This window comes from Phyllobates terribilis, unplaced genomic scaffold (assembly GCF_046119375.1).
Source record: "Phyllobates terribilis strain yellow unplaced genomic scaffold, ASM4611937v1 Scaffold_8__6_contigs__length_399053987, whole genome shotgun sequence".
NCBI lineage: Eukaryota > Metazoa > Chordata > Amphibia > Anura > Dendrobatidae > Phyllobates > Phyllobates terribilis.
In genome coordinates, this window is record NW_027362768.1 from 375,147,752 (window position 1) to 375,169,670 (window position 21,919).

Below are 21,919 nucleotides of genomic sequence, written 5' to 3' on the forward strand. Positions count from 1 at the left end.
ATGGACGGTAGCCGAGTGAAGACTTATGCCGCGATGGGAAATAAATGCACTACTTTTAAACTTGAGTTTTCTCATCTATAAAACATTTAATTTTCAGAGTTTTGTACAAAATCAGATTCAGTCAAATTTTATTATAAACAATCCTATTATATTCTTATGTCATCCTTAAATATTAAAAGGACAAGACAGGCAGAAGTAACAGCGCATTACGTCTAGTGCAGGGGGCAGAGCGTAACTTCCGGATGCGCTCATGTGGTTTATACCCTCAGGCCCCGCACTATGTATAACACGGTGATAATTGTGCCTGAAGTGCTCAGTTATGGGTGGGAAGCTGGGACTTGTGGTTCGCATGTGCTCATTAGACCTTTTCACAGCTTCTCAAATGGGAATAGGTGTTTTTCTTCTCCCCTTTTCTCCCTCTTGGTTTTCCGTTTCACCTTTGCTCCCTTCGGCTCTTCAGCCTTTCTGTTCTGGGGCCAGGATACGGCCGTGTCCAGAGCCGGGGTCTCGTTCGCCGGTTGCTCCTCGTCTGATGAGAATCCTTCTCCGGCTGCAGAGGTGAAGTGTGCGGAGTCCTGCAGAAATAATACAGTAAAGAGTCAGGATAAAAGGTTCTTAGGATGCGATCAGCAAAACCTTATCAGTCTGGTGGTGGAATTAAAGCGTGGGGGTCCCAATTAATTAGTGCAAAGTTCTGAGTCCCACACAGGAGGGGGACGAATTTTGCAGCAGGTTTCACCTATACAGTAGAGTATGCATAATGCACCAGGTATAGGGCAGACTGCAGGTGTGCACACACTGTCCACCCCGATATACAATTTGCTTTCTCTGCAGATAGTGGCAGTAGGGGAGCGGTCTGGACGACTGGTCTATGTTCACAGCTTTACCTTCTGTCCATATCGCGCTTTCAGTCTCTCTCTGATCAGAAGACCCTTCACCAGCAGTTTCCAGTTTCCCAGCGCTCGTTTTTCTCGCTTCTACAAAACAAGTACAGAGACCGGTCTGAATATTGGGTCATTTTTCCATGGTGCATGGAATCGGTTCTGTCACTCACCTCTTTCTGCTTGCGCGCGATCTCCACCTGTTCATTCTCCCAGGCGGCCAGCAAGACGTCTTTATATTCCTCACACACAATATAACCATCAGTACTGGGGAAATACAAGAGAAGAAACCTAGTACCTCAGTTGTCATTTTCTGTAACTCTCTGGTTTTATTTCCTAACCATTCTGTTTGCTGTCAGTGAATGGAAATGTTAATCGTTTAAATTCACAGGCTTAAAACGTTCAGTGTCCAGACGTGGTAGAATTGCTGCAGATATGCCAAAATGATAAAAGTGGATGGGGGCTTCATAACCCAATATGTTAAAGAGAATAAAAACAAAACAGTGCAGACATATGAGCTTGCTAATTCATTATGACAATGCTGCAGATGTCACCTTGCGATGCAGATCGTGTGTAACCTGATGCACAGGTAACTTGCATATATTGCAGTGGATTTCTGCACGTCTGGACTTACGCCAAGGGAGGAGGACACGCTACATCATATCGAGTGAAGGGTCAGTGGGACATTATCAATCTCTGAATGTCAACTACGGCTTCCGCTGTTCACTGACCGCAATCACATATCTTGCATACAGTAAAGGCAATGTTGGGGGTGGTTACACTGGATAAATTAGGTACAAACCCCAAAAGTTATGTTAGAGGGGTCATCAGCCTTACATAGGGTGCGAGTAGCCACAGTGGAAGTCAAAGCCGGTGATGGCAGTGGCGCAGTCGATGTCCAGCTTCCTGGCAACGCGGTGCAGATTAGCGACTTGCAGATGGCAGCAGCCGATGGGCAGCATGTTGGGCTTAAAGAGGTAGACATTGCCGAACTCATTGCGAGGAACCTGCATATCAAAAAGATAAGGATTCTGGTAGACGAAACCACAGCGCTGAGTCCACCACATGAATCTGCTGATGTTGGGGGAACTGGACGACGCCATCAAGGTGTCACAACTATAACTGAATAGCAAATGTTGGGGGAAGAAAAGCATGAGCCACGGTATCAAAGGAGATAAGTTGTTTAGCAGCAGCTTATTCCCTCTCCCCATTGAGAACATATGCACACACTACTGAACAGCATGCAGATGTACGGGGGAAGTCAGGAGGAACAGCAGTCGGCTCAGTAAGGGTTTGACCGATAGGTATCTAGGGTGAAGTGGGTCATGTCTATCACTGTCATTTACAAACTTCATGCACCGACACTGCAGCATTACCTTTCCATCCACAGCAATAGGCGGCTGATACTCCTCCGTCTGCCACTGGCCAAACAGAGCAAGGTCATTGCTGTCCTTCTCTGGATCTGCCAGGCGGGCTTTTCTCGCTCGATTAGACTGCCCTTTCACCATCTGTGTACGAAGCAGATCGGATGTGACAAATGACATTACAAGAGCGTCCTCTAAAGTTTTTCTGCTAAGTCAGTTTAGTTATCCGTGCCCAGTGGGGCCAAGCAGTCTGTCCATTACCTTGTAAGGCACCTCCCCGAGCCGCACCACGCGGGCATCCTTCAACCACGTGTCTCGTGAATGCAGGGTGTGGACACAAGACCTGCGGAGAGATGACCGGTTGCGTTTTACTGCACAGGATCTTTAATCTAGCGCCTGTGATACAATGCCAGCCTACAGCCAGATCCGGGATGTGCAGTTCTGTGTCCGTCACATCCCAAAGGTAAAGTAGAAGACTGAAAAAAAGGGTGTATACCCAATATATATTCAGTGTTAAAGCCGTTAGTTTATTACCTGGAATACACAGCCTCCCCTCTACAGGAGCCAAGGATGGCGGCAGATTCGGGATAGATGGCTTCATACTTCAGTAGGTGTCTCTTTAGAGCGTAGAGGGGATGGTTCTTATACTCTGTGATAGAGGTCGGCAGGGGCTGGTCCAGGAGTTTCACTTCAAACTAAAAAAAAAAAAAAATTGAAAAATCAGTAATTTGGAGTAAAAGGGGCTGTCCGGTATCAGAAGATTTTCCAGATACTACGTGACTGTAGACTGCCGAATTGTGGCAGTGTGTGGTGCACTGACAGCCATGCTTCCCCTGCATTCTCCGCACGTGTGACCGGGCACATACTTGTGGTCATTTGCCGATTAAACTCCTGCGCTTCCCTCAATTCTCATCTGTTGGGCGAGGCTAGTCTGCAAAGGACTGCAAGCATGGACATCACAAATGTGGCCACGTGACCGTTCACCCGTGTGGGGAATACAGCATGAGCACACTAACAATACGGCAGTCTGCAAAGTATTCAATACATTAAATATATTGCATCTGTTCCCAATTGTAAGGTGCTAATGCCAGAGAATAATGTATTGAATATTTTTGAACATTTAAATAGCTAATTTTTGGCATCGGCATCTCACAATTGGGAATAGGTGCAATACATCTAATATCTACATGAACTTTGTCATCTAATAATTGTTGTAATTGTTGTAAAAATTGGCGGTACATATAAGTAGAGAATTTATCATGTATTAAGTCTGTTAATAATAGCTGAGTGTAATTGTGGAGAGTACCTGCATTTTTATTTGCTTTAATATAAATTGAAATTAAGTTGATTATTTTTTTAAAAAATTGTTGGATTCCATCTTCCTATTTAAAGCTGCCCTTAATTGCTCCAGTTTTTGTTGTAAGATTGTGTTTGGGAAGTGGTGATTAATAGTTGACCTTTTTGAATATATTTCTTGTTTGTATGTAGCACATGTTTAGAAGCAGCAGCAGTATGGAGGACATTACACAGAAATGCTGAGCAGTGTAGCTGTGAATCCAGCTCTGTAGTGATAAACTTACTAGGAAGCTGCAGCACCATCTGACTGTCTGAGTCCCTTGCTGTCCCCCCCCCCCTCTAAAACCCTTATTGGCAGGCATAACTTGACCCCTCAGTTAGCAGACAGTGTCTTGTTTTAACCAAGACAGATTTCAGCAGTTTTTTCTGAGTGACTAAGATCATGGGATTAAGGGGAAGAGAGGTGGCTCATAAGTGAAGATGAAAACATATTTCTCTAGTAAGATAAATAATCTTTATTTTTATATAGCGCTAACATATACCGCAGCGCTTTACATACATTATCATCGCTGTCCCCATCAGGGCTCACAATCTAGATTCACTATCAGTATGTCTTTCTAGTGTGGGAGGAAACCGGAGAACCTGGAGGAAACCCACGCAAACACGGGGAGAACATACAAACTCCTTGCAGATGTTGTCCTTGGTGGGATTTGAACCCAGGACCCCAGCGCTGCAAGGCATATACAATATTTCTTATTTTATCTTGTACTATCAAATTCTGCAAAGTTAGTTTAAATTATAGCAATCATTTAAACCTCTCAGACATTTCTGGCATATCTACAGGACAAGTCAAATGTCTAGTAGGTACAGGTCCCACCCGTGGCCCCTGTCTCAGAGCAACTGTAGATAAGGGACGACTGCATCCATCACTCTCTACAATCACGTCTATTGCAGTACGGAAAAAGGCAGAGCTTGTGTGCAAACCGGACCTCCATTATTGAGACAGCTGCTTGTGAACACTTCATGCTGAGGCGTTTGCACCAGTAGCCCCACAAACACCAGTGGAGTTACTAATGCAGGCGGGGTAAAATGCCGTGGTCATACACCATAGTCTCCGCTCCTTACCTCTACATCTTCCTTATCTCCCCGTGCAGTGTCGCTGCTTCTATAAGGCAGCAGGGTCTCTTCCCACCACTCTGTATCTACGCGACGTTTGCGGGTCCTGGTCATCCACTCTGGATCATATCTTCGAGTCACATCTTTTACATGCCCTGTGGTATCAATCCCCACAATGTAGGTAACCGGTTTGGTGGTGGCCTTGAAGCACAGGGAAGGCTGGTTAACCTTCCCATACACACAGTCCACGCAGACCCACTTCTCTTCTTTCTCCAGGTAGACCTCCACCCACTGATCGCTACCTCTGGTCGGGGGCAGCAATATCTCCTCATCCTCATCATCGGTGGAAATGATCTTGCCTCTCCTCTTAGGCTTTTGGTCGTCATCTTTGGGTGAGCTCTTTGCTTTAGGATGTCCTGGGGAAACAGGACTCTTCGCTGTGCCCTGCCCAGACCTCCTCCTGTTCACCTTTACTGAGGACAGCCCTTTAACTTTCCTTTCAATTGACTCGTCCCAGTCGGAGAAGTCGCTGTCCTCGCTGCCAGTGTAGGAATAGTCAGAATCGCTGCTGCCCTCGTGGCTCTCGCTCTCCTCCTTATATGATACTTTGGAGGCCACTTTCCTCCGGAGCTGATTTTTGGGATTTGCTTTAACCTTTGTGTCTTCAGCGTTCTCCCCTGACGTCTCCGTCTTGACTTTACGGACTTCTCTTTTAGGTGTGACAACTTCTAATTGTTTCCGATCTTCATCCTCTGAACTGTCCAAGGAAATGGTCTCCTTTTCCTCCTGTTTTGGCTTTGCTTTTGATTTTCCTTTGGGGGATTTTTGGGGTCTGGCTGTTTTATTCGACTTCTTAGATGACTTCCCTTTTGGGCTGTTTGTTATCTAGAAGGCAAAAAAATGCAGCTGAGCTCAAGTCGCCATTACCCTTCTGTCAGCCGTGATGTAAGGCAGGATTTCTGCTCATCACAAGCCAGAAGCTGGTAAAGTCTCATCTTTTTTATATGGCTCACGTATAACCCTTACCTTGCTGGGTGGTTCCTTTATGGGGATCGGCTGTAGGGAGAGCACCAGGCGGCTGAGAAGCTGCAACGCTCGAAGGAGAATCAAAAACAGCTGCAAAAACAAAATAATGAAATATTAATTATACATGTGTAGGTCATAGATGTCCGGGATAGGAATGTATAATGACAACTTCTGCAGATTTCTAATATACTTTGGCCTCAGATTCATTAAGATTGGTATTTATTACGTTAATCTTGATGAAGAGTGTGTTGCGGTCAGATCTGCACTCTTAGTGAATTTGACACATCATTCAGTTCTCTTGTGCCAAGGGCAAAAAACTTATTCCAGTGAGGAATTAATACATGGCGCAAATTTGTTGATTGTCCTTTGTCAAAACCCTCCCAAAAAAAGCTCCCGGCCACTCTTCTAAAAGCTGGCTTAAAAGTGCCAAAAGTCACAAAATGTTTGAGCAAGTTGTGCAAGAACAGTGGAACTTTTCAAATAGTTTTATGACAGAAATCTGGTAAAAACTGTTTATTGCATCGCAGCCTGTCAGTCCACAAAGCACCAGAACAGCAAAGATTTGTGTTGCTAATAAAATAGTCTTAAAAAAAAAAAAAAAAATGTCATAGTTTGTTGTTGTGCCCGGACCACGGCGCTCGAGGGGAGCTGAACCCGATGCCATAGCACAATGTAACATTACTATACCACATGTAATGGTTGCCAGAGGTTTGGCATTGGGGCACAGCATCTTCCTTACCAAATCACTGCTTCTTGCTCGAGGAAGTACAGGCCTAATGCTGAGCGTTTGCTTAATTTGTATCCAGTCCATACAATCCTGTATAAGCTGAACATACATTGCAATAAACTATAGAGACAGGAGTGTAATCAGTGCAGGAAAAATGTATCAGGGGGATTCTAAACTGGCTAACACAATAGCAAACCCTCAGCTGTGAGAAGTAGAAGATCGTGGCAGCCTGGAGACGATGGATTGATTACCGAAGGTCATTATGTTATCTGGCCCTTTTTTTCCACCTAAATTTAATCTTTGGAATTCATGGAAGCCCACTGATTTACAGACATCATGGAGGTCCCGTATTATCTGCATTGTCCAGACCTACATTGGCTTAAAGTTTGCATTTACATTTTGTAACCAGTGATGTGTCACCTACATGCACCATTTCCTCCCCGTCCCTCACTCCGTACACTCCAAATCTCTGCTCTAGCCGGGCAGACAGCGGTTCTTGATCATCAAGAGACATGTCTGGATTCAGGGTAAATGTGGTCGTAAACCTAGAAGGGAAGAGAATTTACAAGTGAACCCTTTATATACAGCAGTTATAATAAATCGCCCTCAGAGAATCTCTTACCACTTCACTAGATTGGTCATGTACACCACATCTATCCGAGCAGAGTGAACATTTACAAATTTAACTGGAACCACAGACAGCGCCACCGCCTGGAGGTCTGGGGAGTTGCACATGTCACTGCGGAAGAAGCCATTGCCAAGGAGGCAAAGCAGATGAACCTAGGAGAAGAAAAATAAGAGCATAAGGTCATGTAAGGCCATACATATGAGTGTCATCCTCCTCATAAGCTAAGCTTATATTCTATTTTTGTTGTTAATGCACCAAGGAGAATTAATAAACCACATGACAATTGCTGCGCAATATCTCACTTTGTGGGTGTCTTCTCGCAGCTCCTTGCTGAACCGATTCATCATTCGGCGAAGATATGCGGCAAACTCTGCCTTTCTCTTCTCCCTGTAAAACATAGGCCCGTCCATCAGCTCCTAGTATTTACCTTAATCCCACCTCAGTCTATCCTGATGCTCAATAAATAAATCTGATCAATTTACCATTTACATATTAAATTATTCCACATGGAAAATATAAATAACTTTCTTAATGCACATTACTTATACTCCAGAGCTGCACTCACTATTCTGCAGGTGGAGTCACTGTGTACATGCATTACATTACTGATCCTGAGTTACATCCTGTATTATACTCCAGAGCTGCACTCACTATTCTGCTGGTGGAGTCACTGTGTACATGCATTACATTACTGATCCTGAGTTACATCCTGCATTATACTCCAGAGCTGCACTCACTTCTGCTGGTACAGTCACTGTGTACATACATTACATTACTGATCCTGAGTTACATCCTGTATTATACTCCAGAGCTGCACTCACTATTCTGCTGGTGCAGTCACTGTGTACATACATTACATTACTGATCCTGAGTTACATCCTGTAAGCTTCAGAGCTGAGATCAACCTACATTCTCTGTGTGTTCAGCATTAGCACGGATTGCTCTGTTGATCTGTAGTCTGCATTGCAGAGTTCCAGTAAACTGTTTGGGGCGATTATAACAAGCAAAAGCAGAATTGTAAATTCTGCTCTGGACTATGTTATAGGCTATAAATGCAGTTCAGCGAAGAAGTGATGGTGAGTGAATTTTTGCAAACCTAATTTACCTTCTTAATCTTTTCTTGGCAGCTTCTGCTGTTTCAATCTCTATCTCCACAGACTCTGTGGGTAACCCCGAATCATTGGAGGTTGTGGCTTGTAAAGAGTCCAGAGTGGTGGCATTGAGCTCTATAACAAAGGACAAGACGAATATTTATTAATGTGAATCTGTATCAACATATGAACATTTATAGTGCAAAACGCTAAGCCTAACAGCACCTTCTGTCCCCTGAAAAGCAAGTCTGCTGTTCTGTCCCTCCACCATGCTTTACACTGCAACTCAGAAATACAGTTTTTAGTGCTTCATCCTAATTTCAGCCCCCAGAATACCTTCCACGTCCTCCCACTCCTCCTCACTGTCCTCTCCATCTTCTGAGCTGATTGCCTTTTTAACAGCAGCATCAGAAACCGCAGACTGCGACTCCAAACGTAATAATTTTCTGAAAGAGAAGAACATAATAAAGTAACAGCTTAACCTGCAGTCAATGAAGAAATGCCGCAACACAGCGCATTGTATGCCAATTAGCTGAAAAAGGAGTCATTATGGAGGAAGAGGCCGCCACGGGGCATTTAGTGAATATAATTATCCGCCAATTTATTGTTAAAAGGAGCAATTATCGCGCAGTGCGAACCTGACAACTGGTCACATTAAAAGGAAAAGTCCACTTTTAATCTATTGCAAAAAGGAAACGGGTCGTCAGGATTTGAACTATTGTTTACATTAAAAAAAAAAATAAAATCTTAATTTTAATTTTTAAATTCCCTATCAGTGGTTATATAAAAAAAAATGGATCCTCAGGATATTCCATCCGATATATGTCTAAGACTTAACAGAAGACAAGGAAAAAAGAAAAAAAATCCAATGAGAACTTTCCAATATAAACCTTCTGCTTCCTCGGACGGTGAATGTTGCGCATGCTCTGGGGTTGCCATGGCACCACGCAAAGTTTCCCGGGAAGGACCAGTGCCGACAATACACTCACTGGATCTCCTTCTCTGGATCCTCTTCCTTCACTTTCTTCTCTGCAGTCTTCTTGTTTCTCGGAGGTTTCTTCCCCGCAGCGTCGCCCCCGGGCGTCTTCTCCGCACCTTTCGCGGCCTTTGTTGTGGTTCTGGCACCTGCTGTGACTCGGCTTCTCTTATTTGTCACCTCCTCACATTCATCCTCCGCAGCATCTGCAGAAACCACCAACAAAAAGCAGAAGTAAAAAGGTAGATAAATGGCAAAAGGAACACAAAGACAAGAAAATCAAGCTAAAAACGGAGCAGAGGCACCGGATCCGACCCAGACAGCCGGTCCACGGGGGAGAATGCCGCAGTATTATTCTGTATAAGCGCCTGCAGTTTTTGCCGTTTGTTGCGTTATTTTGGGCAGACTGGACGCAGCGTTCGCTATCACCGCTGCCTCGTACTGGACATAACCGCATTGTACAAACTTCTGCAACTTTCTAAAAAGCCATGCGCTGCAATGCTAAGATCTCTGCTTGATGAATCAGGGGGCTACTCCGGCCTTAAAGGGATTTTCCACTATGACTTGGAGTCCACTGGGGCAGGGGAGATGCAGTGAGTGAATCTCTTGGCCTTAAGGGGATCCCTTTAAGGTTTATTTATGACTAGAGACACCCTTTAAGGGACTATGCTAATGATATAGAGGGCGGAGTCAGAACATTCTCACTGACGGCCCGGCACATAGAGCAGTGGTCACCGCTGCCGCCCACCTTTGCCCCGTGCGGCTGGCGCCCTCTTCCCCGGCTGCTTCCTTGGCTTTTTGCAGTCGGTCCGTCCATCCGCAGAGCACCGGCGCTTCCCCATCCCGCCTCCTCCCCGCTCCCCACTGCTCCCTCATCCACACATGCTGCTGTTGTATAACAGACCAAAGGAAGCCACGTGATTCCGCATCTCACGCTTGATTGGCTGAACCTCACCCCCGCCTGACAGCGGCATAAATCTCGCGCGAGTTCTGTTGTCAGGGAGATCAGCCTCTTCCGCTGAGCGGGGATTTCAAGATGGCGGATGACGGAGAGCAGGTGAGCGCGGAGCACGAGATCATGTGCTAACTTCTCACAGCTCCTACAGCGAGCAGAAGCCGCCATTATAACCTGTCAGCAACGACTGAGGCGTCTAGTCTGGTTCTCATCACTGTTGTGCTGGTGCAGTCAATGTGTACAGACATTACTGATCCTGTATTCTACTCCAGAGCTGCAGTCACTGTGTATATTCTACATTACTGATCCTGAGTTACCTCCTGAATTATACTCCAGAGCTGCACTCACTATTCTGCTGGTGCAGTCACTGTGTATATACATTACTGATCCTGAGTTACCTCCTGAATTATACTCCAGAGCTGCACTCACTATTCTGCTGGTGCAGTCACTGTGTACATACATTACATTACTGATCCTGAGTTACATCCTGTGTTATACTCCAGAGCTGCACTCACTATTCTGCTGGTGCAGTCACTGTATACATACATTACTGATCTGGAGTTACATCCTGTATTATACTCCAGAGCTGCACTCACTGTTCTGCTGCTGCAGTCACTGTATACATACATTACTGATCCTGAGTTACATCCTGTGTTATACTCCAGAGCTGCACTCACTATTCTGCTGGTGCAGTCACTGTGTACATAGATTACATTACTGATCCTGAGTTACATCCAGTATTATACTCCAGAGCTGCACTCACTATTCTGCTGGTGCAGTCACTGTATACATACATTACATTACTGATCTGGAGTTACATCCTGTATTATACTCCAGAGCTGCAGTCACTGTATACATACATTACATTACTGATCTGGAGTTACATCCTGTATCATACTCCAGAGCTGCACTCACTATTCTGCTGGTGTAATGTATGTACACAGTGACTGCACCAGCAGAATAGTGAGTGCAGCTCTGGAGTATGATACAGGATGTAACTCAGGATCAGTAATGTAATGTATGTACACAATGACTGCACCAGCAGAATAGTGAGTGCGGCTCTGGAGTATAATACAAGATGTAACTCGGGATCAGTACAGGATCAGTAATGTAATGCATGTACACAGTGACTGCGTTACTGATCCTGTATTGATCCTGAGTTACATCTTGTATTATCCTCCAGAGCTGCACTCACTATTCTGCTGGTGCAGTCACTGTGTACATACAGTACAGACCAAAAGTTTGGACACACCTTCTCATTTAAAGATTTTTCTGTATTTTCATGACTATGAAAATTGTACATTCACACTGAAGGCATCAAAACTATGAATTAACACATGTGGAATTATATACTTAACAAAAAAGTGTGAAACAACTGAAAATATGTCTTATATTCTAGGTTCTTCAAAGTAGCCACCTTTTGCTTTGATGACGGCTTTGCACACTCTTGGCATTCTCTTGATGAGCTTCAAGAGGTAGTCACTGGAAATGGTTTTCACTTCACAGGTGTGCCCTGTCAGGTTTAATAAGTTGGATTTCTTGCCTTATAAATGGGGTTGGGACCATCAGTTGCGTTGTGCAGAAGTCAGGTGGATACACAGCTGATAGTCCTACTGAATAGACTGTTAGAATTTGTATTATGGCAAGAAAAAAGCAGCTAAGTAAAGAAAAACGAGTGGCCATCATTACTTAAAGAAATGAAGGTCAGTCAGTGTGAAAAATTGGGAAAACTTTGAAACTTTCCCCAAGTGCAGTTGCAAAAACCATCAAGTGCTACAAAGAAACTGGCTCACATGAGGACCGCCCCAGGAAAGGAAGACAAAGAGTCACCTCTGCTTCTGAGGATAAGTTTATCCGAGTCACCATCCTCAGAAATCGCAGGTTAACAGCAGCTCAGATTAGAGACCAGGTCAATGCCACACAGAGTTCTAGCAGCAGATACATCTCTACAACAACTGTTAAGAGGAGACTTTGTGCAGCAGGCCTTCATGGTAAAATAGCTTCTAGGAAACCACTGCTAAGGACAGGCAACAAGCAGAAGAGACTTGTTTGGGCTAAAGAACACAAGGAATGGACATTAGACCAGTGGAAATCTGTGCTTTGCTCTGATGAGTCCAAATTTGAGATCTTTGGTTCCAACCACCGTGTCTTTATGCGAAGCAGAAAAGGTGAACGGATGGACTCTACATGCCTGGTTCCCACCGTGAAGCATGGAGGAGGAGGTGTGATGGTATGGGGGTGCTTTGCTGGTGACACTGTTGGGAATTTATTCAAAATTGAAGGCATACTGAACCAGCATGGCTACCACAGCATCTTGCAGCGGCATGCTATTCCATCCGGTTTGCGTTTAGTTGGACCATCATTTATTTTTCAACAGGACAATGACCTCAAACACCTCCAGGCTGTGTAAGGGCTATTTGACCAAGAAGGAGAGTGATGGGGTGCTACGCCAGATGACCTGGCCTCCACAGTCACCAGACCTGAACCCAATCGAGATGGTTTGGGGTGAGCTGGACCGCAGAGTGAAGGCAAAAGGGCCAACAAGTGCTAAGCATCTCTGGAAACTTATTCAAGATTGTTGGAAGACCATTTCCGGTGACTACCTCTTGAAGCTCATCAAGAGAATGCCAAGAGTGTGCAAAACAGTCATCAAAGCTAAAGGTGGCTACTTTGAAGAACCTAGAATATAAGACATATTTTCAGTTATTTCACACATTTTTATTAAGTATATAATTCCACATGTGTTAATTCATAGTTTTGATGCCTTCAGTGGGAATGTACAATTTTTATAGTCAAGAAAATACAGAAAAATCTTTAAATGAGAAGGTGTGTCCAAACTTTTGGTCTGTACTGTACATTACATTACTGATCCTGAGTTACATCCTGTATTATACTCCAGAGCTGCACTCACTATTCTGCTGGTGCAGTCACTGTGTACATACATTACATTACTGATCCTGAATTACATCCTGTATTATACTCCAGAGCTGCACTCACTATTCTGCTGGTGCAGTCACTGTGTACATACATTACATTACTGATCCTGAGTTACATCCTGTATTATACCCCAGAGCTGCACTCACTATTCTGCTGGTGCAGTCACTGTGTACATACATTACAGTACTGATCCTGAGTTACATCCTGTATTATACCCCAGAGCTGCACTCACTATTCTGCTGGTGCAGTCACTGTGTGCATACATTACATTACTGATCCTGTACTAATCCTGAGTTACCTCCTGTATTATACTCCAGAGCTGCACTCACTATTCTGCTGGTGCAGTCACTGTGTACATACATTACTGATCCGGAGTTACATCCTGTATTATCCTCCAGAGCTGCACTCACTATTCTGTACACAGTGAACGCAGCTCTGGAGAATAATACTGGATGTAATCAGCTGGTCTTGTAGTTGTGATTTGTGGTTTTATTGTTTTGCCTTTGTTCTGTTCTCCCACTTACAGCAGCAGACGACAAACACGGTGGAGGAGCCTCTGGACCTGATCCGGCTGAGCTTAGACGAGCGCATTTATGTGAAGATGAGGAATGACCGAGAGCTCCGGGGACGGCTGCACGTACGTGTCTGCATCTCCGCCTCTGTATGTTATGTCATGGACCCCTCTGGTATTAATCCTCTCTCTGTTTCCATACAGGCCTATGATCAGCACTTAAACATGATACTGGGGGATGTAGAAGAAACCGTGACCACCATAGAGATCGATGAGGAAACCTACGAGGAGATCTACAAGGTATTCCCCACAATTTGCTCTGCTGAGTCTTGTTATTGTCGGATATCTTATTGTTTATGATGTGGAACATGAGGAGTTTCTTAGAGAGACGTCCTAAGTGTGTGGGTAAAGGAGATGAGTCCGCACCTTTCTCCATGGCTGCTGTATCTGGACGTATTTATTAATAATACTGTGGAATTCATAGAATGTTTTCCTCCTGTTTTTTTCTTTTTTCAGTCTACGAAGAGGAACATCCCCATGCTTTTTGTGAGAGGCGATGGCGTGGTGCTGGTTGCTCCTCCCTTGCGGGTCGGCTGATGACCCTGGGGTGCAGTGGGGTCCATAATACCAGACTTTCTCCCCCGCAGGATCCTGGCTTGTGTTGGCACGTTGGTTATGTCTCATTCTCTGGCCATTCGTAATATCACAATAGCATGATTCTAATCTCCGACCCAAAGTCTGGATCTTCTTTCCTTCCATATTATTATTTTATTTTTTTAAGATGTTCTTCACAGGGGCAGATGCCTGTTTTCTTTTATATTTTCACTTGGATTGTTCTTTTTGTGAAAGTGGAAAGACCCTTTTGTTTTAGATTGAATGCCAGTAACAGAAATCGGATACAGGTTTTACTGTGTTCAGAAAGCTTTGCTTTACTTTGGGAATTGCCAATAAAAATGACTGGTGCCGATGTTGTGATTGTGTCTTTCATTTTTTAGGGTCTTTTCTCTTATTATAACACACTTTGTAGCACAGGAAGCAGCAGAGATTGTCATCTGGGAAACTCTGCACTAGGTGGCAGTAAAATGTATGACAATGGAGCAGGTCCTAGCCGCTCGCAGTGTACTAGGTAAGGCAAGGTGCAGACCAGCCTTTTTTTTTTTTTTTTGGCATCTAAGAAAATCTGATCAGTTATACTAATCACACTGTAATCAGAGTATATAGTGTGATCTGAGTTTTTTTTGGATGTGGAGAATATAGAGAATTTTTTTTTTTTCTCCATTGTCAGTCTGGAAATCTGACTGTACTCGGATGCCATCTGAGTGCAGTCTGATGTTTTCCACGGACTTAGTGATTTGAATGGAATCTGAATATCTGATCAAACTCATGCATGCAGTGATTCTACATAGACTAACATTGGTCTGAGTGCGGTCCGATATTTTGTCAGATCGCACTCGGACCGATAATACGGTCGTCTGCATGAACCCTAGGGGTGCATTCACACGGATGTAGTTTTGGACCATGTCGGATCCATTGATTTCTTAGCAAACGTAGAATTGGGAGGATCTCGGTGACCACTTATAGGGACCTTTAACTGTGTCAAAAGCTCAGCTACTTTCAAATTTGGATAATCGTGTAGGGGGGTCTTTGTCTTCGCTGTTGAAGTTTTAACCAGATCACCCCAAAAAATGCCCTTCAGTTAATATTTCTCGCTGTGCCCAGCTGGTACAGACCTGGTGCCATCGCTGTATAGCTCCTCAGTTCTTGCTGCTTCTAATTAACCTGACTGGTTCTAGTGGAATGAAATCTCTCGGTAATCTCCCTCTGACCTGACCCAGTCTTAAGTGATTTCACAACATCTTGGCTGAGGGCTCTTTTCCTTTGTGCGGCATGTGTAAGTGAAACTTCACATCTCCCAACTGAAAGGATTATTGGTTGAAATCCATCTCGGACAATTTAGTGGGTAATATCCCTTGGATGAGTTGTTTTGGGAGGGTCTCTTGTCGTTAAAGAAGACCTTTCATCACTTTTACATGACAAACTGGCTGCATCATGCTACAGTGGCTGAAGATTTTAATCAAACCTATTTATTTCTTATTTTCATTGCAGAGTTATTGGCTTGTGCATTTTATATGCTAATTTCCACTATAACCCAGGGACTTTAGTAGAGCGTCTTCTCTAGAGGTGTTTACTTTTCTCCTGTATGAGATTGTCATGAGCTGGTGGTAAAATAGCACCCTCCGAAAAGCTTCAATCCAGCTCTCTCTGATATAGTAAGAATGATGTGTATAACCAGCTCACACAGATCTCACTACTGTGGTTACAAGGGCAGGGGGAGGAGAGCAGAGCTGTGTGTCACTACATACCTGCTCTGCATCTATCCTAGTGATGTATCTGGGAATAATGCAGCTCTCCTCTCACAGCATGGACATTGCGGGGGAGGAGAGCAGAGCTGTGTGTCACTACATACCTGCTCTGCATCTATCCTAATGATGTATCTGGGAATAATGCAGCTCTCCTCTCACAGCATGGACCTTGTGGGGGAGGAGAACAGAGCTATGTGTTACTACATACATCCTTCTGCATTTATCTCAGACACACAGCTCGGCTCTTCTCCCAGCACTTGTTATCACAGGTTGGGTGGGGGTCTAGGTTTTGGGACCCTTCATATTAGTATACCATCCCTGGAGGAGAGTGAAGCTTTATATGGTCTCATGAAAGTCCAATGTCTGTGCTCCTTTTTTTTCTTTTTTTTTTTTTTTTTTTCTATTCTGATTAATGGGGGATCCAAATTAAGGTGGAGGCCACTTAACACATTCTATTTTTAATTCCTTACCTCCAAGAGGAGGTGTCCAAGTAGAATGTGTCTCCTATCCATGTGTATCCTGCTTTCCCTCCGAGCTTTGATGCTAAAACTGGAAGTTACATGTTCACTCGGGAGCTCATTATCCTCACATATTCCCAAGATCCCTGGAGCAGCAAGAGGTGACAAAAGTCCTAATTCCCAGGTCACCGCTCTACAGGTGATAAACAATTCTAGGGCAGTGATGAAACCGGTATACAAGAAAGGCGAAGTGTCATCACATGGAATAAACCCACCTGAGACTATTCTAGAATTGTTTTAAAATTCTTCTAATTCACAATTATATTTTTATATATGGAGGCAGTATTATAGTAGTTATATTCTTGTACATAGGGGGCAGTATTATAGTAGTTATATTCTTGTACATAGGGGTAGTATTATAGTAGTTATATTCTTGTACATAGGAGCAGTATTATAGTAGTTATATTCCTGTACATAGGGGCAGTATTATAGTAGTTATATTCTTGTACATAGGGGGCAGTATTATAGTAGTTATATTCTTGTACATAGGGGGCAGTATTATAGTAGTTATATTCTTGTACATAGGGGCAGTATTATAGTAGTTATATTCTTGTACATAGGGAGCAGTATTATAGTAGTTATATTCTTGTACATAAGGGGCAGTATTATAGTAGTTATATTCTTGTACATAAGGGGCAGTATTATAGTAGTTATATTCTTGTACATAGGAGCAGTATTATAGTAGTTAAATTCTTGTATATAGGAGCAGTATTATAGTAGTTAAATTCTTGCACATAGGAGCAGTATTATAGTAGTTATATTCTTGCACATAGGGGCAGTATTATAGTAGTTATATTCTTGCACATAGGGGCAGTATTATAGTAGTTATATTCTTGCACATAGGGGCAGTATTATAGTAGTTATATTCTTGCACATAGGGGCAGTATTATAGTAGTTATATTCTTGCACATAGGGGCAGTATTATAGTAGTTGTATTCTTGCACATAGGGAGCAGTATTATAAGCAATGGATTGACATAAGTTGCCTATTCTTCTCATAGGAGAATTGCTCTTGGTTACACAATCTTTTACATCTTGGCAGAGAAAGTTGCTGAGCATTTTGGGAATTCACACCCAGAGAAGCATTGCTATTCACCAGCTGGTAACAGATATCTTGTGCCGATCTTTTCTTGGCTTGGGTTAAGATGCATTTTCTTTTTATGTGTTAAAATAAACTTTAGGCAGCGTTGATACATGATACTGAAGCCCTAAATGAATTTCACTGTTATGTAATATTAGAGTCATAATCTAAAGCCTTTTACCTGGTGACAGGGATGGAGCATTAATAGTAACATAATTCCTCCTTGACGTCTAATAACAACTTTGGTAGGGTTAGTGTAGACTTCTGGCCCGATGGCATGTTTTCCATATCTAAAACAGTTTGAATAATGCAAAACATGCACAAGTCTTCTCACTGGGAAAATTGTGTAGTGGTGTCTAATAGAAATAATAAAAAAAAATATATATATATATATCAGTACAGACCAAAAGTTTGGACACACCTTCTCATTTAAAGATTTTTCTGTATTTTCATGACTATGAAAATTGTACATTCACACTGAAGGCATCAAAACTATGAATTAACACATGTGGAATTATATACTTAACAAAAAAGTGTGAAACAACTGAAAATATGTCTTATATTCTAGGTTCTTCAAAGTAGCCACCTTTTGCTTTGATGACTGCTTTGCACACTCTTGGCATTCTCTTGATGAGCTTCAAGATGTAGTCACCGGAAATGGTCTTCCAACAATCTTGAAGGAGTTCCCAGAGATGCTTAGCACTTGTTGGCCCTTTTGCCTTCACTCTGCGGTCCAGCTCACCCCAAACCATCTCGATTGGGTTCAGGTCTGGTGACTGTGGAGGCCAGGTCATCTGGCGTAGCCCCCCATCACTCTCCTTCTTGGTCAAATAGCCCTTACACAGCCTGGAGGTGGGTTTTGGGTCATTGTCCTGTTGAAAAATAAATGATGGTCCAACTAAACACAAACCGGATGGAATAGCAAGCCGCTGCAAGATGCTGTGGTAGCCATGCTGGTTCAGTATGCCTTCAATTTTGAATAAATCCCCAACAGTGTCACCAGCAAAGCCCCCCCACACCATCACACCTCCTCCTCCATGCTTCACGGTGGGAACCAGGCATGTAGAGTCCATCCGTTCAGCTTTTCTGCATCGCACAAAGACACGGTGGTTGGAACCAAAGATCTCAAATTTGGACTCATCAGACCAAAGCACAGATTTCCACTGGTCTAATGTCCATTCCTTGTGTTCTTTAGCCCAAATAAGTCTCTTCTGCTTGTTGCCTGTCCTTAGCAGTGGTTTCCTAGCAGCTATTTTACCATGAAGGCCTGCTGCACAAAGTCTCCTCTTAACAGTTGTAGAGATGTGTCTGCTGCTAGAACTCTGTGTGGCATTGACCTGGTCTCTAATCTGAGCTGCTGTTAACCTGCGATTTCTGAAGCTGGTGACTCAGATAAACTTATCCTCAGAAGCAGAGGTGACTCTTGGTCTTCCTTTCCTGGGGCGGTCCTCATGTGAGCAAGTTTCTTTGTAGCGCTTGATGGTTTTTGCAACTGCATTTGGAGACACTTTCAAAGTTTGCCCAGTTTTTCGCACGGACTGACCTTCATTTCTTAAAGTAATGATGGTCACTCGTTTTTCTTTACTTCTGCTTTTTTCTTGCCATAATACAAATTCTAACAGTCTATTCAGTAGGACTATCAGCTGTGTATCCACCTGACTTCTGCACAATACAACTGATGGTCCCAACCCCATTTATAAGGCAAGAAATCCCACTTATTAAACCTGACAGGGCACACCTGTGAAGTGAAAAGCATTTCCGGTGACTACCTCTTGAAGCTCATCAAGAGAATGCCAAGAGTGTGCAAAGCAGTCATCAAAGCAAAAGGCGGCTACTTTGAAGAACCTAGAATATAAGACATATTTTCAGTTGTTTCACACTTTTTGTTAAGTATATAATTCCACATGTGTTAATTCATAGTTTTGATGCCTTCAGTGTGAAGGTACAATTTTCATAGTCCTGAAAAATCTTTAAATGAGAATGTGTGTCCAAACTTTTGGTCTGTCACACACACACACACACACACACACACACACACACACACACACACACACACACACACACACACACACTTTCAGCATTGCAAGTTTTCCCATCTACAAAGAATGGGGAGGTCTGTAATTTTTATTGTAGGTACACTCCACCAGTGATAGACAATCTAAAATCCTAATCCCGAAAATCACATTGTATTATTTTTATATATTTCATGCAATAAAATGCAAATTAACTAAGTATTTGATCACCTACCAACCATCAAGCATTCTGGCTCACACAGACCTGTTAGAAGCAATCCTAATCTGCACTCATTACCTGTATTAATTGCACCTGTTTTGAACTCTTTACCTGTGTGAAAGACACCTGTCCACACACTTAATCACACTCCAACCTTTCCACTATGGCCAAAACCAAAGAGCTGTCTAAGGATACCAGGGACAAAATGGTAGACCTGCACAAGGCTGGGATGGGCTTCAGGACAATAGGCAAACAGCTTGGTGAGAATGCTATAACTGTTGGCACAATTATTAGAAATTGGAAGAAACAAGATGACTGTCAATCTTCCTCGGTCTGGAGCTCCATGCAAGATCTCGCCTCGTGGGGTAAGGATGATTCTGAGAAAGGTCAGGAATCAGCCCAGAACTACACAGGAGGATCTGGTCAATGACCTGAAGAGAGACGGGAACAGAGTCTCAAACGTTACTGTTAGTAACACACTATGGCGTCATGGATTAAAATCCTGCAGGGCATGCAAGGTCCCCCTGCTCTCGCCAGCATATGTCCAGGCCCGTTTTTTAGTTCTCTAATGACCATCTGGATGATCCCTAAGAGGCATGGGAGAAGGTTATGTGGTCAGATTAGACCAAAATAGAACTTTTTGGTATCAACTCCACTCGCCGTGTTTGGACGAATAGGATGAGTACAACCCCAAGAACACCATCCCAATCGTGAAGCATTGTGGGGGAAATATACTTTGGGCATGCTTTTCTGCAAAGGGGACAGGACGACTGCACTGTATTGAAGGGAGGATGGATGGGGTCATGTATTGCGAGATTTTGACCACAAGAACTCCATCCCAACCGTGAAGCATGGTGTGGGAAATATACTTTGGGGATGCTTTTCTGCAAAGGGGACAGGACGACTGCACTGTATTGAAGGGAGGATGGATGGGGTCCTGTATTGCGAGATTTTGGCCAACAACCTCAATGCTCTTACTAAAGGAAGGAAGATGGGTCGTGACTGGGTCTTCCAGCATGACAATGACCCGAAACACTAAGGAGAGACTCCGTAAGAAGCATTTCAAGGTCCTGGAGTGGCCTAGCCGGTCTCCAGACCTGAACCCAATAGAAAATCTTCGGAGGGAGCTGAAACTCAATGATGCCCAGTGACAGCCCTGAAACCTGGAGATCTGGAGAAGACCTGTATGGAGGAGGGGGCCAAAATCCCTGCTGCAGTGTGTGCAAACCTGGTCAAGAACTACAGGAAACGTCTGACCTCTGTGATTGTAACAAAGGTTTCTGTATCAAATATTAAGTTCTGTTTTTCTATTGTATCAAATACTTCTTTTTATCTAATCAGATGCTAATTAATTATATAAAAATGATACAATGTGATTTTCTGTTTTTTTATTTTGAGATTCTGTCTCTCACAGGTGAAGTGACCTACGATATTAATTACAGATCTCTCCATTCTTTGTAGGTGGGAAAACTTGCAAAATAGGCGCTGTATCAAATACTTATTTTCCCCACTGTGTATATATCTGGTTTCTGGGTTGTTCCACCAAACGGACAGTGGCGTACAAAGTGATCTCTATTCTGACCTGCGGCAATTTTTTTCCCAACGTATACATAGATAGTTCTTATCCCTTCTAATTCCTTTCTTTCCCATCCAGTGCTTTGGCTAAAACGTGGCTTAAATAAAATTATGGAAAAAGGGGTAGCAATCACCATATATTATTCTCCACGTTTTTCTTTCCTAATGGGATTATCTTACCTGAGACTCATCCGAAGATGTCTCCCAACCGCTGCAACCGATCACGGGTCTCAGGTCCGATGACTGAAGATTGAGACTTCATCATTCCCAGGTTGAGCACAGACCACCGGAGCCGCCCGCACGTGGTGATAAATGCCGGTGGCTTTGCCTTATTTTATTCTTTTAAGCACAGCCCTGCACTTGCTCATTTATTTTTACCCCCCCCCAAAAAAATCAGAAATTCCCTTTTAAGTTTAGTGCCAAATACTGGCCAATCTAACTTAGAAGGAATAATAGAAAATATGTTGCAAATGTATGAAAGACCTTTCAGGCTTTATCACTTTTTTATTTTCTCCCCACCAGACTCTCTCATTACATCTGTATCCCAGCAGTCACTTTTTTACCTGAAGCAGCTGTGCACTTGGTGACCAGGAGGGGGAGCTCCAGTGGGGTCACAGAAGTAGACAGGGAATTAAAGTTATGC

At 43.4% G+C, this 21,919-nt stretch overlaps 2 protein-coding genes across 2 annotated transcripts; one reads left to right on the forward strand and one right to left on the reverse strand.

Annotated features, from left to right (window-relative positions):
* Positions 1-61: 61 nt before the first annotated feature.
* XPC (XPC complex subunit, DNA damage recognition and repair factor) lies at positions 62-10,017 on the reverse strand. Its single transcript, XM_073644974.1, has 16 exons — positions 9,854-10,017; positions 9,119-9,311; positions 8,466-8,575; positions 8,144-8,264; positions 7,341-7,425; positions 7,033-7,190; positions 6,835-6,955; positions 5,684-5,773; positions 4,667-5,542; positions 2,780-2,940; positions 2,507-2,588; positions 2,258-2,389; positions 1,719-1,888; positions 1,055-1,148; positions 888-977; positions 62-575 (listed from the first exon to the last, which is right to left on the reverse strand). The coding sequence occupies exons 1-16, from the start codon at positions 9,945-9,947 to the stop codon at positions 369-371; spliced, it is 2,784 nt and encodes a 927-aa protein (XP_073501075.1). The 5' UTR covers positions 9,948-10,017; the 3' UTR covers positions 62-368.
* Positions 10,013-14,469, forward strand: LSM3 (LSM3 homolog, U6 small nuclear RNA and mRNA degradation associated). Its single transcript, XM_073644975.1, has 4 exons — positions 10,013-10,162; positions 13,524-13,634; positions 13,713-13,808; positions 14,025-14,469. The coding sequence occupies exons 1-4, from the start codon at positions 10,142-10,144 to the stop codon at positions 14,103-14,105; spliced, it is 309 nt and encodes a 102-aa protein (XP_073501076.1). The 5' UTR covers positions 10,013-10,141; the 3' UTR covers positions 14,106-14,469.
* Positions 14,470-21,919: the final 7,450 nt, after the last annotated feature.

Excerpts from the sequence above, each read along its gene's own strand:
- XPC (XM_073644974.1), bottom strand. The coding sequence starts at position 9,947 with ATGGGGAAGCGCCGGTGCTCTGCGGATGGACGGACCGACTGCAAAAAG. Across the intron at positions 7,426-8,143 it reads GCCAAGAAAAGATTAAGAAG|GGAGAAGAGAAAGGCAGAGT; the intron begins GTAAATTAGGTT and ends TATGTTTTACAG. Across the intron at positions 2,589-2,779 it reads GGGGAGGCTGTGTATTCCAG|GTCTTGTGTCCACACCCTGC; the intron begins GTAATAAACTAA and ends ATCTCTCCGCAG.
- LSM3 (XM_073644975.1), top strand. The coding sequence starts at position 10,142 with ATGGCGGATGACGGAGAGCAG. Across the intron at positions 10,163-13,523 it reads TGGCGGATGACGGAGAGCAG|CAGCAGACGACAAACACGGT; the intron begins GTGAGCGCGGAG and ends TCCCACTTACAG. Across the intron at positions 13,809-14,024 it reads CCTACGAGGAGATCTACAAG|TCTACGAAGAGGAACATCCC; the intron begins GTATTCCCCACA and ends TTCTTTTTTCAG.